This window comes from Vanessa atalanta, chromosome 4, assembly GCF_905147765.1.
Source record: "Vanessa atalanta chromosome 4, ilVanAtal1.2, whole genome shotgun sequence".
NCBI lineage: Eukaryota > Metazoa > Arthropoda > Insecta > Lepidoptera > Nymphalidae > Vanessa > Vanessa atalanta.
Window position 1 is genome coordinate 12759309 of NC_061874.1, and position 16238 is coordinate 12775546.

The 16238-nt window shown below is 31.7% G+C and overlaps 1 protein-coding gene across 1 annotated transcript; it reads right to left on the reverse strand.

The window, feature by feature from the left end:
• Positions 1-3415: 3415 nt before the first annotated feature.
• Positions 3416-15872, reverse strand: LOC125077919 (periodic tryptophan protein 2 homolog). The gene is made up of 17 exons (XM_047690033.1): positions 15726-15872; positions 15520-15632; positions 15269-15363; positions 14538-14666; positions 13766-14202; positions 13371-13542; positions 12767-12934; positions 12131-12383; positions 11821-11968; positions 11408-11599; positions 11080-11225; positions 10554-10701; positions 9977-10120; positions 9397-9506; positions 9025-9173; positions 7813-8017; positions 3416-3561 (listed from the first exon to the last, which is right to left on the reverse strand). The coding sequence occupies exons 1-17, from the start codon at positions 15741-15743 to the stop codon at positions 3432-3434; spliced, it is 2757 nt and encodes a 918-aa protein (XP_047545989.1). The 5' UTR covers positions 15744-15872; the 3' UTR covers positions 3416-3431.
• Positions 15873-16238: the final 366 nt, after the last annotated feature.

Genomic DNA, 16238 nt, shown 5'->3' on the forward strand with positions numbered 1-16238 from the left:
TTGTTGTTTTGTAAAAAATAAAAAAACACCAGAGAATAAAAAAAAATGTTTATTCATAATACGGATATGAATGACTTAAGACTTAAAAAATAACCTTGTGTATTCAACGCACATCTGACGTACATAAAAAACCGTGACAGACGAACAGATTGATCACGACGGTTTATTTTTGGCACCAATTTAGTACTCACGAAATATATGTCAAAAAACTCGTAGTCTCGTGGGACTTGGATTGAACGAAGATCACTTTTGACGACACTACTCCGTGGCCGAGTAGTGTGTAGGTACACCGGTTTTCATCGGTACGCCACTCCCGGGTTCGATTCCCGGCCAAGTCGATGTAGAAAAAGTTCATTAGTTTTCTATATTGTCTGGGGTCTGCGTGTTTGTAGTACCGTCGTTACTTCTGATTTCCATAACACAATGCTTTGCTACTTACATTGGGATCAGAGTAAGGTATGTGATGTTGTCCAATATTTATTATTATATTTATTACTATATATTATGGGCACATATACGTCTAAAACGATGTATCACATAACAGGCGCAATTCAATAAATTAGTATTTGAGAAAAATTTAAGTAAAATAAAATGTTATTATGACAGATTGACTCTAAATTCAAATCAAAACATATATATATTAATTAACATTAAATTTCACCATACCTGTATTTATTAGATAATGCACAGTCGGAGTCGATATCTAAGTCGGGCTAACTGCCCCAGGCCGAAAAGCAAGAGGCGTGGAATTCAACGTGAAACCAAACAATGTTTCACGAAGCGCCGTACGTGGTGTAGTTGGTTTAGATTGGACCCGGTTTTAACGCTACGATTGGGAAATAAATAAAATACTTATTTCGCCCTGACGAAATCGGGTTAGATAGCTAGTATCATCTTATTCGTTGGGATTAATATAATTTATTTCATAAAAGGAATCTCTTATGAAACTCAGCAAATTCGAGGCTATTTTTGAATACATGCCAAATCAATTCTTTGTACTTATAAGTACATACTTAAAGTTGTTGAAAAATGATTCTTATGTCAAGAACAAATAAACTACATTTTAGTTTGTATTATCTAAAAAACTATTTTTGGCATCGGTTAAATTATGTAACGTTCGTTTGCAGAAACGTAACATAAAACTATCATGGAGTTTTTATGTAACTAAAGTGTAAAAGACCAAATCTAGATACATATTTTACAAACAAGATATGCCATTTTATTTATTTGTTTTTCTTCTTTTTGTCGGAAACTCATTTCCAATCCACGATAGCATATATATAAAAAGTAATAATTGTTATAAGGCATCGCTAAGCAGAATTTCAATAAAGAACAATCTGGAAGTGATCTAGGAGTTTTTGGTGGTTCAATTTACAAGAATAGTATATTAGTTATATGCGAATATTTAATTTGCATGTACTTAATTCACTTTGCAACAATTCTTTCGATATTTTAGTACATTTCAACGGATTGCAACTGGTCCCCAAAGCTCATAGACATTGGCACCACAAAAAAATTAACCACTAATTAAATCGCCAATTCGCCACCGACCTTGGGAAGTAAGATATTACCTACGTGTCCGTAGTTACTCTAGCTTACTTGGGTGAGTAAGCTAGAGCAACTTCAAAATGGAACACAAAAGTACTAACCATTGGTACTTGGCGGTAGAATACATGATGATGCCAAGTATTTTTTTTATCTCAACCAGAAATAGTTATTTTATTTAAAAAGGCGACATAATATTTTTTATTCATTATTTTATACAACTTTTTTATTTACTTGTTTCTTGTACTGCCTAAAGTCCACAATTATTCTGCCGATATTGACAATATTGTTAATATTTCTTAAAATTGCCGAGATTACATAACCAACTGTCAAACTAAGAAACAATCAATATTTTTTCATTATTAATGGATGACCTCGTAACATTTTGTTACATGCTTAGATACATTAGTAAATATCCAACAATTATCCGCTGGATATTACAAACGGTGTCACTTCATGTTATCACGCTATGGCATTGTGACATGATAACTGATGCATCATGAAATATTTTATAAATTCAACATGATATAATAAAAATTATGCCTTACAGTAGTCAACTCGACTTGGTATGGCCATAGCATGAGCGATATTCACATCGTCAGCCGTCAGGTACCATAGTCATAATCCATAAATATTTTGTAAACGCGCAAATCCTAATCGAAATTGATGTATCGTTCTTTTTTTAAACTTAATTATGTTAAGAATATTTTAGGTTCTATTATATTTGTCTGATGTTACAAATTGTTTATTTAGTTACTCAAGTTAATATACAATTATATATAAACATTTTTTTAAAATTTCAACGATAAACGCAACCTGCAACACCAGTTTATGTTAGTCTATATGTAAGAATTAAATAATGACAGTTATCTGTGACCTTCAGGTCCAATAATATAACTGTAGCAGTAATATAATAATAATAATATAGCCCTTTATTCGGACCATAAAAAAACAACATATCAAACTTAAACTACAAAAAGTATTACATAAAAATAATATTAATCTAGAAAATACTTGATAATAAGTAGATAAATAAACAACAAAATGTTGAACTAGATATTTTCCAATATTTCCTATTTATTTATCGTTTGCAGATCCGTCTGCCAATCGGCAAAGGCCTCTTCCAACCTTTTCCATTCGGCTCGTTCCTGAGCCACTCTACTCCATCACTCCTGCCACTTGTTTGATGTCACCATCCCATATATATATAATATACTAACTGTAATATAACTGTAACAATATTACTATTACTGTACTCGCATAGAGGCTGCCTAACTTTTTATAATGGATAATTTTATATATAAAAATGAATGTATCCGTAACTTCATGAGATAGTCACCTGTGGGACTATTACAGCTAGTGCATAGCAACTGTTGCTATCAAATATTTGTTGCGTATTGTTATCAAATCAAATAAAAAAATTATAAAGGATCTATGCAGTAGCATAATACTCATATACTGATTTATTGCCTGCAAAATTTATCAATCCGCAACAAATATTTTTTCATAAAAAATTTTTGTTATAATAAACACTTTATCGTAACTCGATAGTGATATACGAGCCTAACAACTGACAATTTGTTATTATAATGACGCCATTGGCCCAATTAAATTAACAAATTGTCAGTTTATCGCAATCGAATCGAAAAGTGATCGTTGCCGTTCAACCTATTCTACAAACGCAAAGGTTGCATTTCGGTCAAAATTGGATCAGAAATCATAATCGATCAGAATAATCGAAGAACCGAATAGAATCTTGATCGTATCATAACCGTTATATTTTAGTAGAGTTTACCCTACGACAAGGAGTTTTGATTTTTTTTATTAAATCATTATTTCAAAGTTTTATAAATAAAAGACTGAATTTAACATTGAAATGCTTTATTTTAATCAGAGTCTGAGTCGGAGAAAGTACCGCGCCCGCTCGAATGGTCGCTGTCCATTTCAACATCTTGCTTCGGAGTTATTTCACTGACAGCTTTGATACAACGTATCGTATATTTGTTGAAGTCACATCTGGAATTATATATTTAATCTAATATTAACAAATATAAACGAAATACATGAATTAACAAATAGGGTAAATTACTCAATGCTATATTTGATGATATATATAAATAATCCACGTGTTATTAGACGTTGTCAATTTTAATATAATTTAAATCTTCTAAATACTGTTACCGTATTAGTATAACCAAAGCAAGGCCGTTTTCAACATAACAATACAAAGTATAATTTACGTATAATTTCTGTGAATAATTTTGCAACCCGAGTTTGTAAATAACAAAGACTGGTATTCGAATTTTGAGAGTGCATTTATGTACTTTTATATAAGCTAATCTTTAAGATAGACCAAAGTGGTTGAAATTCGATCGGACATTTTGACGGTGACGGTTCATATTATTGACGCGCTTACAAAGAGATATACCAATACATTATCATGTTCTAAATATAATAATAATATATTTATAATCTGCATTGTATCGAATTCCATACAAAGAGGTTTTAAATAAAATCTAGCAATTAGAAAAACATAATTACAGCTACGTTTTTAACTGTATATATAACGTAGCGATTTTTTACCGAAAATTCAGCAGATAAACCCATAAATTTACATTTATCGTATCAGATTAGACCAGCGAGCTGAACAGAAACTCAAGAATCAAAATTATCAAATCTCTTTCTGTAAAATTGCTTAATCTTTTACTATAAGATTAATTTATGATAAGGTAACCAAACTTTCATTATTCGCGGGACAGATATATTAAGTCTTGGGTTTAGGTAATAACTTGTAGATAAGTTTGAATTAATAACGATGGAATTATTACGACACAAAAAGGTAAAACATTATAGTCCAGAATAGAATCATTCAGATAAATCCAAAAGTGAAAATCCAAAAATCCAAACATACAAACTTTTTACTTCACATGATTACATTTCAAGCTATTTACAATGAACACTAAATTCTATATTATATTGTCATTTTAGAGGTTAAAGTAGCGTGATGTATCACATTAAAACTTTAGGATAATGTTTGTACCCAAAACTTATAAAATCAATTCCAATATTTATTATGAATGATAGTGCTAGCAGATATCCCAATAATTATCATTCACGAATCAGAATTATATATAGAGATATTCAGAATATTTAATATTAATTGCATTGTAATAATAAAAAGTGATAAACGTTAACACATTAAATATAATTTTAACATTTAATGTATACACGTATTAACTCATCACCGTAAGTAAATCGGTGTCACAATTTCAAGTGTGATACACACCGAAATTAATTCTAGCTTTAGTTCAAAAAAGCATTTTATAAATAATTTAAGAAGAACAGATAAAAAAAATGTGGATTTTTTTATTGATTAGTTTTACGTCACATTCAACCTAAATTTCTACAAACTACCAAACAGCTGATTAAAAAGAGAAGCGAACTATATTTTTGTATGTATAAAGAAAAGAATATCAAGAAAAATAACAAATAATAATAATATAACTATACGTTTAACGTTGCAAAATAATGTAACGTAACAAATCGGTCTAAAATTCAGCTTGTTTTTGAGGAAGAAATACCAACCCTGCTTCCAGCAGTAGCCACATTTCAATAGAAACAGGGGCCGCAAACTCAGAAAAAAATACTACTTAAATAAATATAATATTAAAGTGTATGTAACAATACGACGCAGTAAGACTGTAATTGTTTATAACTACGTTTCATAGTCGCATAATATATTAAATATATAAATAATTAAATAAAAAAAAAATCACGATAAATCAAGATTGTTAAATGAATCACTTTGGAAACTAATTCAACTATTTCATAATTTTATTTCAATAGTTCACCGTCGCCGCAAAAGAGAAGATTGTAATGAGTAATAAAACCAAGTGTTTTTTTATGCAACTGTAGTATCAATCCCTATAGATTACCCGATGTCAAATCATTTCTTTATTAAACTAATTAAATAGGTTGTTGGTTACGTCAGTTTCGTTTTATATAAATATATTCAGTTTAAAATATATCAGCTCTAACCTATAAAGGTAGAGCGTTTAAAACGACCCTTGTAAAAGCGTATTATAAAGAATGAAAATTAAAAAAAAATATTTGAAAAAAATATAAAGGTACCAGAAAAGTAGATTCTACTGAGAAGAATCGGCAAATAACTCAACAGTTACTCTTTTCGAACAATTTAATAACAGAGGTTAATCAATAAGGTATTTTATAATTTAACATATACAAGGCCTAGAAAACAAATTACGATTTTCAATCACAATATAATATTATATTGAGTAATATGCCTTATTTATCAACGTGTTTTTACATGAGATTTGAATTTAGTAATGTAAACATAGTTTTAGAGTATAAGCAAACTAAAAACCTACTTTTTAACCCCCATAATTTTGTCCTGTCTCCTTACATTCAAGATGGTCACCCTTGTGTAAGATCAGTCACTTTATCTAAGAACAATTCATCTCGATTCCATCGTTATCGTTTTTATCATACACTTGACCTTATCGGCTGCGATAACAATGAATGTTATCTGGTCGACATGTGATGTGTTTTATGTAACGCGTTAACCTAGTTGGGGACTAATTGTGCTTCTGAAACTGGTTGTAATTTGGTCTCAATTCCATTGACATAATTATTTATTTTCGGATATTTGTCGATGAAATATGATGAAATCTCAATCAGCCGGTATTTGTTAAGCAATTACGCCTCAGATCAAATTGATTTGTATTCTGTATAGAATAATATTATTATGAGGACGACCTCAAAAAACAAGTGATTAAAGTTAAACAACATACATATATATATTATATATATTAAAATTGGACCAATCTCGTTGAACGAGGACTTATTTTGGAATGCCTACTGGATAAAATTAACATCTATAAAACATATACATAAAACAAGCACCTTTCAGAAAAGATTTTTGTATATTATATAAGTAACAACGCTTCGCAGTTTACCCCACTTTAAATTTAGACGTAAATTCCTTGTACTTGTTTAAAATATGATGTCGTTAACACTAAAAGTAGAATACATTATTTATTTTTGAAATATAAAAGGATAACAAACGGACAAAAGCGTCTCCTGTGTAACACAGGCACTGTAAAAATATAAACGACGCGCTAGTCACGAATAGTCATAATCTTTATTACAAAAATCTAACACCGTTTCCAAAATAATTTTAATAAATAAATTATCTACTCTCTTGATATACCAATCTATATAATAATGAAAATCCGCTAAGGAAATAATAATGATAAATAATATAATAAAGAAAATCCACCATAAAAAGTTCAAACACTGTCAAACTGATAGCAGTACATTACTACTGAGAATTACTCAGAAAAAATCTAATTACACTGATTGCAAATGAATTGTATTCCACAAAATGGTAAGTAGCAGCCATTGTATAGATCACACCGATGAGCCACCAACCATGGGATCTAAGATGTTACGTCCCTTGTGGCTGCAGTTACACTGGCTCACTCACCCTTAAAACCGAGACACAACAATATTAATTATTGCTGTTTGGAAGTAGAATATCTATCTAGTGATAGCCACTAGACCAAGGAGGTAGTTTAAATAATACTTAAACATAATTATTTCTTAACAAATACATTAATAATACGTATTAAGTAAATTTGTATCTGAGCTTTCATCTTGTTTTATATAAATAACCCAATTAGCAGAGATTACTTGATTGATCGTTATAACAGTGATAATAACACTGGTATTATCTGGCGCCTTCGTTCGTATGGAATTTTGTCTACTCTTATCAATGTGCTTGTTAGAGTTGTGAGATGTTTCCTATACTTATAGTTACACTGACTCACTCATACTAAAAATGTAACTGCAAAATGTGGTGATACACTGAACTACCAATTTTTGTCAACCATTTGTAATAAACTTAATAAACATGATAGAAGTAAAAACTTCTTGCTACGAAAATGTTTCATTCAAACGTTACATGTTGAAACATTGTTTTCTAAATCGACCTTGAATTTTTACTTTCTTCTTTACAATGACATTATATACCATTTATAACTATTATTCAAAATGCTATGCGAACCCCTAGCGAGCACTTTTGAATTGTGATTTTACAGGATCAAATTGAATTTAAAATTACGAACAATTCGGAAAAAGTATCATGCCGGTTCTTCTTGGTAGATTCTACTAACTAACTACTACTAAATTCAATACTGTAACATTTAATTTCATTTGATATTATATAACCAGTTCAATCATACTCACATTTTACTGAGCTGCGAATATTTAACAGTCAAAACCTTTTCTAAGGCTAGAAGCACACTGGGCGGTACTTTCTTCTTGTCCGTGACGAGATATTTCAACCAAATTAGAAGATGCTCCAAATGTCTGCTGTCTTCTAGAAGACGTGCGAGTGAGTTAAGGAGACGATACGAGTAGTCATCTTCTAGACCCACAACTGTCAGTTGAACTGTGGGAATAAAAAATGGATGGTTAACAAAACAAAAAATCATCAACATAATTAATTCAGACCTGAAACTGTCATACTGACCATACCGATAACTTGAACAGTAGTATAAATTGTTCAGAAGTCAAATTAACAAATTATTATTTTTTTAACCCTAAGTATGTAACTTATTTCGTATATAACATATACATATATTTATTATAATAATTAAGGAAGACGGACAGGCACGTTAGACTACCTGCCAGTATGTATTCACTACCGCATGGCATCGTAGTTTCTTACATTGCCAATGCATCATCAACCTTGGGATCTCTGATGTTATGTCCCTTGACTGTAATTACACTGGCCCACTCAATTTTCAAATGGAATATAGCCATAATAAGTATTGCTCTTTGGAAATTTTAAATAATGTGTTTGATTTAGACATCAATAATTCCACGGTCCAAAGACTAGGACAATAGTCTATTTGACAATGCGAAAAATAACGTATCCATTACTGTAATCAGTATATATTATGGGTTTAAAAATGGTTATTTATTAACGACAGTTGAAAATACTAATTTATTTATTCAAAAATCCATAAATAAAGATGCATTTTTTTAAACGTTTGTCACGTGACACAAACGCTCCTTATTGGTCGGGTTTATGATGACATCACTTGCCCGTTAACCTCGTTTGCCTACTGTATGTGGATTATATGCGCCACATGATTACAATACAGGCAAGTTATGTCACCGACCCCATTGCAGGGTCATATTGTCAAAGTAGCGTTTTCGCGCGCTATTTAAATATGGAATTTCTAATTTCATACATTTCAGCAAATATGTACTTGGATTAAAAAAAAAAAACAACTTTTAAAGGGTTAACCTCTACTAAATAATATAAAATGGATTTTAAAGACCAATCGAATAGTCTATTGCATAAGTAATCAAATCCAATCAATTGAGAGTACACTGAAAATTAACGAGTAGTTACTAACTACTTGTTACTCATTATAATTAAGTACGCACTGTCCGAGGGCGGTACGGCCTCGACGCACTGCTGTATGAGGTCGTGCTGGTTGAGCTGCAGCGCCGCCAGCAGGGCTTCGCCCCACGAGCGCTCGGCCAGCCGCCGCCTCACCGCCGCCGGCGTCGAGTCCGTCTCCAGGCGGTAGGGTCTGCGAAATGTTCATTTTTTTATATTTTTACTCAATTCGTGAATCACTAAATTTGGTTTTTTATTAAATTTTAATAAAGTAGTTTTAAATGAAATACGAAATAGAAAACAAAAAATTATCTGACAAAAGTGTAAACGTTTTTGGCAGACGGTTTGATAGAGAGGTTGCTCTTAAATTTAATTCCACTGCGCAGAAAATTATTTTTATTTGTTTCAATTATTACCTGAAAGATCCATCCAGACCCGCGTTCTGACTGTAAAGCAGGAGTCCCTCCGTCGCCGCTACTGCGAAATTTTCACCGGTCGGGGAGAACCGAACGCAGTGGACACGCACCTAAATATCACATACAGATTAGGCATCAAATCTATTCAAATTCCTTTATAGTCAGTCTGTAAGTCATACTGCAGTAAGAAAAAAATAGACTATCGTGTAGTTCTTTTAAAAACCAACACCAGGAAAAATAGTAGGTCTTATATATAGCTACTTCTTGGTACAAGGAAATAATTTAATATAATCTGTGAGGTAGCGACTAAATATAAAAATAACGACTTGCCTCGACATTCATATTTTTTTTAAATTTAGAACATTCATGTTATTTTAATTTCTTTATAATTATTTTAATGTTTTGTTAATAATGCAATTTTCCAGCAAATTTAATTCCAAATACAAATCGTTAGAATCGATACCGTTATATCAATTCAAGTAAATCAATTCGAATCGATGACAAGTTAATAAAATATCATAAAGAAGATACTAGAAGGTGTAGGTCCTATTTATCCAATGTAAAAGAAATATTCACAAACCTCAGGTTTAACTCTCCTATCGGCCATGTCGCCCGACTTCACCCCCGGCAGACGTATGTTGACGTCCCCCCCTTCGAAGTCCGTCCTCTCTTCGACGAGCGCCATATTACCGAATTCGGTGAGGAAACGACGATTTATAAAGTCCTAAAACAATAATTACAAATAACATTTGGGATCCTAGGTTTATTATTGTTTAAATATTACTAATATGAAAAATGTTGAAGTTAAGTACACCTAAACGTCTTGAACCTGATGTATTGAGGATCGATGACGTCACGAAATAGCATATAGCATTTCTTTTTCACAAGCTTGTATTTAAACGTTATCATATTATAATATGATGGGACAAAGTTAAAATACCACCCAACCATTAAGGTTAAGTGGAATTTTAACTTGGCGATGACTAATGACAACGCATCGTTCTTACTGGTGATAAAACTATATACTATGCTGAATATTGTAATTGATTTATATGTAACATTACATCATCATCATCTACAATGATTACAAACGAAGTAATGGAAAGTTCATTTATATCGAACAATATAAAAAAATATATATGTATGTATATGCTCACATTAACAGCGTCGAGCGATCTGTTCTGTGTAATTACAAACTTCCTGATGAGTACGGACTCCCTGATGCTGTACAGACACACGTTCTTGGAGTTCCCGCCGGCGAGGACGCACGTACCGTCCGCTGAGTAGCAGAGAGTCGTGAAAGCCCTGAAAAAATATACTAAAAATTAAGTGAACTAATCATCGAAATGAAATGTCGTAACTCAATACTCTAATTCTATAAAAAAATGACCTTATTGCATTAAAAAATAAAACTTCAATCATTTAACAAAATATCATCCAAAAGTTCTTCAGAAATGTAGACAATAGAGTGAGGATAAGACTTATTTTATTCTGAGAAGACAAAATTCCTTCGCTGTCACATTTAAATTTAAACAAAATGTATAAAAGAAACTGAATTGATAAAAACTTTGGAATAGTATGTTTTAAGTCAAAAACAGGATAAAAAGGGTACAAATTTACCATACCATATACAAGATTGATTTCAAGTGGTAACATTATTATCAAGCATACTATACTACTCACTTCGTTTTCAGCATCTTTTCAGGTGTAATTAGATCTGTATCAGCTCTCCCGGAACCTAGATCATTTCTGCCCTCTATACTTCCGGCCTGGTCACAGGTGGTGGCGTTGAAGAAGGTGATGTTACCATCCAGGGTCGACACTGCTATCTAAAATATTATAATTTATTGTTCTCATTTTCAAAGCAGAGATTTCATTTTCAGACAACTCTTTATTTTTAAAAATTCGTCATAACGCGAATTCAAAATACAAAATGATAATCATTTTTGGTGCTACAGTTGAGGCATCGGCAGCGTAAGTCACCTCAGTCCTCGGCGTTGACTCGACTCACCTCCTCCCCGTCGGGTCGGAAGGCGACCTGCAGGGCGTCCGCGGTGAGCTGAATGGTGTCGCAGTCGGAGCTGGTCTCGACGCAGTTCCACAGGCGCACGGAGCGGTCCCACGAGGCCGAGGCGAGGCGCGAGCTGGCCAGCGCGGGGCTGAACGCCACGCACGCCACCGGCGCCTCGTGCCCCCCCAGCACCTGCGCCCACGCGGCGGTACTTTGTGCTCATGTGGTCGGAATTAAATAGCCGCTGTGACAGCTCCGGCAAGCAAGAAATCATATTTTTTTCAAGACTGAGATTTCAATTATTTCCAAACTACTTATTGATCTTTCAATAAGTAGTTTGGAAATAATCAACAAAAAAAAGATCTGATCTAATAAGATTACATTTAGGAGATAGTTAGTAGACCATGTCTCACCTCTAAGAGCTTGCCAAACTTGATGGACCAGATGAATATTTCGAAGACGTCGTGTCCCCCCGCGGCACACAGCTCGCTGCTGGAGTCCAGCGCCACGCAACTGAACTGAACTAGACTCGGAGACGTTAAGGTCCGGAAGTTACGATACCTTTAATGAGAAAAAAATATTTTAATAATTCGGTACAAATAGTTTCTCAAAAAATGAAAACATTTTGTTTTTAAATCAAACTTGATTTACATCTAACAAACTTTTCTTCATAAAATAATAAACGTAGATAATTATTTTATATTTATAAATTTTAAATCTCACCTCGTGAGATCATAACACCTCACAGTTCCATCTAACGACGATGAAACAAAGAACTTTTTATTAGCACTGAAGACAATATTCGTCACGGTCGAGCTGTGTTCATTGAAGGTCACGAAACAAAAACCAGAGGTCGTGTTCCACACTTTGACCTTTCCGTCGTAACCTCCAGTGACTATGTAGAGACCGTCAGGCGAATACGCGAGACAAGTCATGTCTAATGAGTGTCCTTGTTGTTTCATTACATACTGCTCGCCTGTTGGAAAAGGGGAAAAATTTGAATAAAATTTACTTAGTGGTTGGGCTTTGAACAAGACGCCACTAACATATCACATATTATATCGCCAAACAGCAATACTTTATTGTTAGGTTCTGATTTGAAGATAAGTATAACTACAGGCACAAGGGAAGTCCACCTTAGATCCCAAAGCTGGTGGCGCACTTACGTTGTTAAGGATGCTAAATGTAGCTAATATTATACCATTCGTGACCCATCTGTGCCATCTGATGGTATGCGGTGACCACCCCACATATTTAATCCAATTAATTTATAGAAACTCTATCATTTAATTTTGGAGTAATCTTTTTTTTCATATTCGATATTAAAATTTCTTTTATTATATAAAAATAAATACTTACTCTGCCACTCCCAAACGAGCAACTGTCCTATATTTGGACACCCGAAAGCGATCCAGTCACCCTGAGGCGACATTGCTATGCTGCTGATCCTGTGCTCGGATATACTAAGTGTGTGAATCAAATTCACATCGGGCATTTCATGGAGAAAAAATATTCCAGATGTGAAACCTATAATTGATATAAGAATACATTTTAATGGTGATCGCAAATTTGTTTGTTTAAAAAAGTTTTTACTTGGCAGTATTTTTGACATGTTTATAGTTCGGACATTTCTTATTTTAGTTTGTATTGGTATCAGCAACAATATCTTCGCTTATTGGATTGAGTGGTATTTTTTTTTAAACAAATTTAAATATTGTTAAAATAATTAAATATAAATAAATAGTTTCACAATATTTCAAATGAGTTAAATAAAAGCTTACTAAAGTATACATTAGTTAATGTCTTAAAATTAAAACAATTTTACAATTAACATTTTTAAAGTTCAACATTGAAATTAATTTTATACAATTTCTTATTTATGACTATTATAAAAACCAAGAATTAAAATAACTTAATAATATTAATGAATTATCACTTTAATTATGATTCTTTAATAACTTACCAGTAACTAATATCTTAGTATTTTTATGGTAAGCTGCAGCCGATAACCTCACTTTATGGTGGGCGTTTCTTATTGCATCACCTATGTAGTGACGACCTAACTTCTTGTACTGCAGTCTTTTATCATCATCAACTTTTTTCTCTGATTCCATATTTTCATCTTTGTCATTCTCCTGTAAATAACGACATATATATTACTACAGGCTCAGCTTCACTGTTAAGAGGAAATCAAACAAGTCTTGCAGTACCTGGTCATATATTGATAAAGCATGTTATAGTCATTCACAGTTAGTGCAAAAGGTTACATCTATAACTATTTATTTGTATGTGTGGGTGTGGGTGGGAAACATTTTTATTGAGAAAATTGTACGTTATTGTAATAAAATTTGAACTTACAATATATTCCTTATCTTTTTCAATTATATTCTCTTCATCAACTTCATCCTCTTGTAGTTCAGCGTCCTTTTGCAACTTCCGTCTCTTTTTATGTGATATTTGTACTGCAGATGTCACTAAATCATCTGAGTCTATCGTTGCCTCCCACAAACAAACTTGACCATTACGGCTAACAGTAATAAGGTCTAAACTCGCTTTTTCAAAAAATACTCCCACTATTTTATCTGTATGCCCACTTAACGAGTACATGTTTAAGTTATCCAAATATTCTGATGTGAATATTTTAGTTGTGGTATCTTTAGATCCAACTGCTAGTAACTTGCCACAACTTGACCAATCAAGGCAAGTAACTTGGTCATGTGACTTTTTAAATACTCTTTTCATTATGAATGAACGAAATTCGCCTGTAAAACTGCTAGGTGCTGTCATTATGAATACTGGAATTAATATTTATTAATGTTATTTTAAAATTATAATTAGAATTTTATTTTTAATACTGTTCAAATGCATAATACTGCTAAAGTGAATAGTAATATAAACAGTGTTTAAAATTGGCAAGAGCACACTTCAGAAAACTACAAATACTAATAAATTCAAGTTAAATTATTGTTATAAATTGTATTCAAAAGCTTATATTGCTAAACATTATCAGAGAAATAAAAAATAAATTATTGTTCATTTCGAAAGTTGTACATATTTTGTATTGTACTTTATCAAATGAGAAATATTTTCCAGTATGAGCTAAATGTTTGATTATAAAAAAGCATATTACCTGTATCATCACAGCAGGCAGCAAAAAGTTTACCATCGGGACTAAATTTAACGGCATTTACTTGCTGCTTGAATTTGTATCTGTGTATAACAGTGCATGTCAAGAGACTGATCATTTGAGCTTCACCCTCTGAAAACAGAAACAAAAACATAACTTAATAATAACAAGCAAAAGAGAAGTCATAGGCAGAACTTATATCTTGGCTACCTGATATAGACCTATGGAAAATAGGCACTATACTACATGTGAAGCATGAAAAAAATTATGATGAATATGAATTAAACTAAAATTAAATAGTTTAGTTTAGTTTTATTGGTGAGCATTGAACACTTTTTAAAAACAGACAGTGGAAAAGAAAAAAAATAATTGTTCTAAGTTTCCACATCAAAGTTTTACCACTCTATAAGCAGCTTATAAATCTGTCCCTGAGTAAGGTCACAATAAATATCCCACTGGTGGATAAAAATGTACTCTCCTTCTTAGGAGGCTTAAAGCTAATCATCAAACAGAAATTCATCCATCAAAATAGTTAAGTCACAATCTCACACTGTTGAGTGTAAAGTGTTAATTTAATAATAAAAAAATTAAGAACATGAACAACACTGAGCTACAGAATCTAAGAAAATATAATATGTAGTGTATTACTAGACTCTTTTATGAGAACATTAAGAGCAATAAAATATTGTTTTCTCAGACACAAATCTGCAATTGATATTTTTAATTATACCTACTTTCATTGATAGCAAGAAGTATTGATCCATTTGGAGAGACATCAATGGCTGTATAATTGAAATTGCTTTCGACTGGTAATGTATTGCTTTTATTTCTGAAATAGAAAAAAAGATTATGAGTTAAACATTGATTAAAATAGTCCATATCCATTTTAAATCTTTGTTTAACTTATGTTTTTTATTTATAAAATAAATAACATAAATATTTATCTATTATTTGTCTTCAATGGCAAGTTTAAAAATATACTTACTGCTTAAGATTGTAAATAGTAATTTTATTACCGACTGGACTTATTACACAATTACCATCGTTTGTAAACAAAATATCACCACGACGGTATACTGTGCCGAGGAGATTTTGAAACTGAAATAATATGTAAAATGAAGACATTTATTATATGAATACACGTTAATTAGATGAACCAAAAGTATATAAAAAGGGAGAAATATATCAGACCTTGTAATTGAACTTCATTTTAACGTAGCTTTCATAAGCTTGATACCAACAAAATAATCCAAAAAATAATGTTTCTAAAATATATTTAACTTTGTCGATATAAATGTAATAACAACATAACCAACAAAATAAAGCGACATGGTTATTGACATATGACAGCTAAGTTATATGCCATGTGTGTTTGACATTAGTATTTTTTTTTTGTTTCCTTACAAGTTCATATCTCGTTTAAAAAGCAAAGGTGTTATTAATAAAAAAAAAATGATTTTGAACGAGGTGAATAAAAAATATTTAATACCACCATTTAATGCTCTTTAACAACCCATTAAAATACAAATTATAAAATATATAAAGAGTAATATTTATTCTTATTTATTGAATCATTTTTGTTATAATCATGAAAAGTTTATGTTTCAGAGTAAGAAACTATGGTCATTAAAAGATTAATTATTATTTCGATTTTAATATACATTGCCTACAGTACATACGCAACCTTTATTGCAATAACTAAGA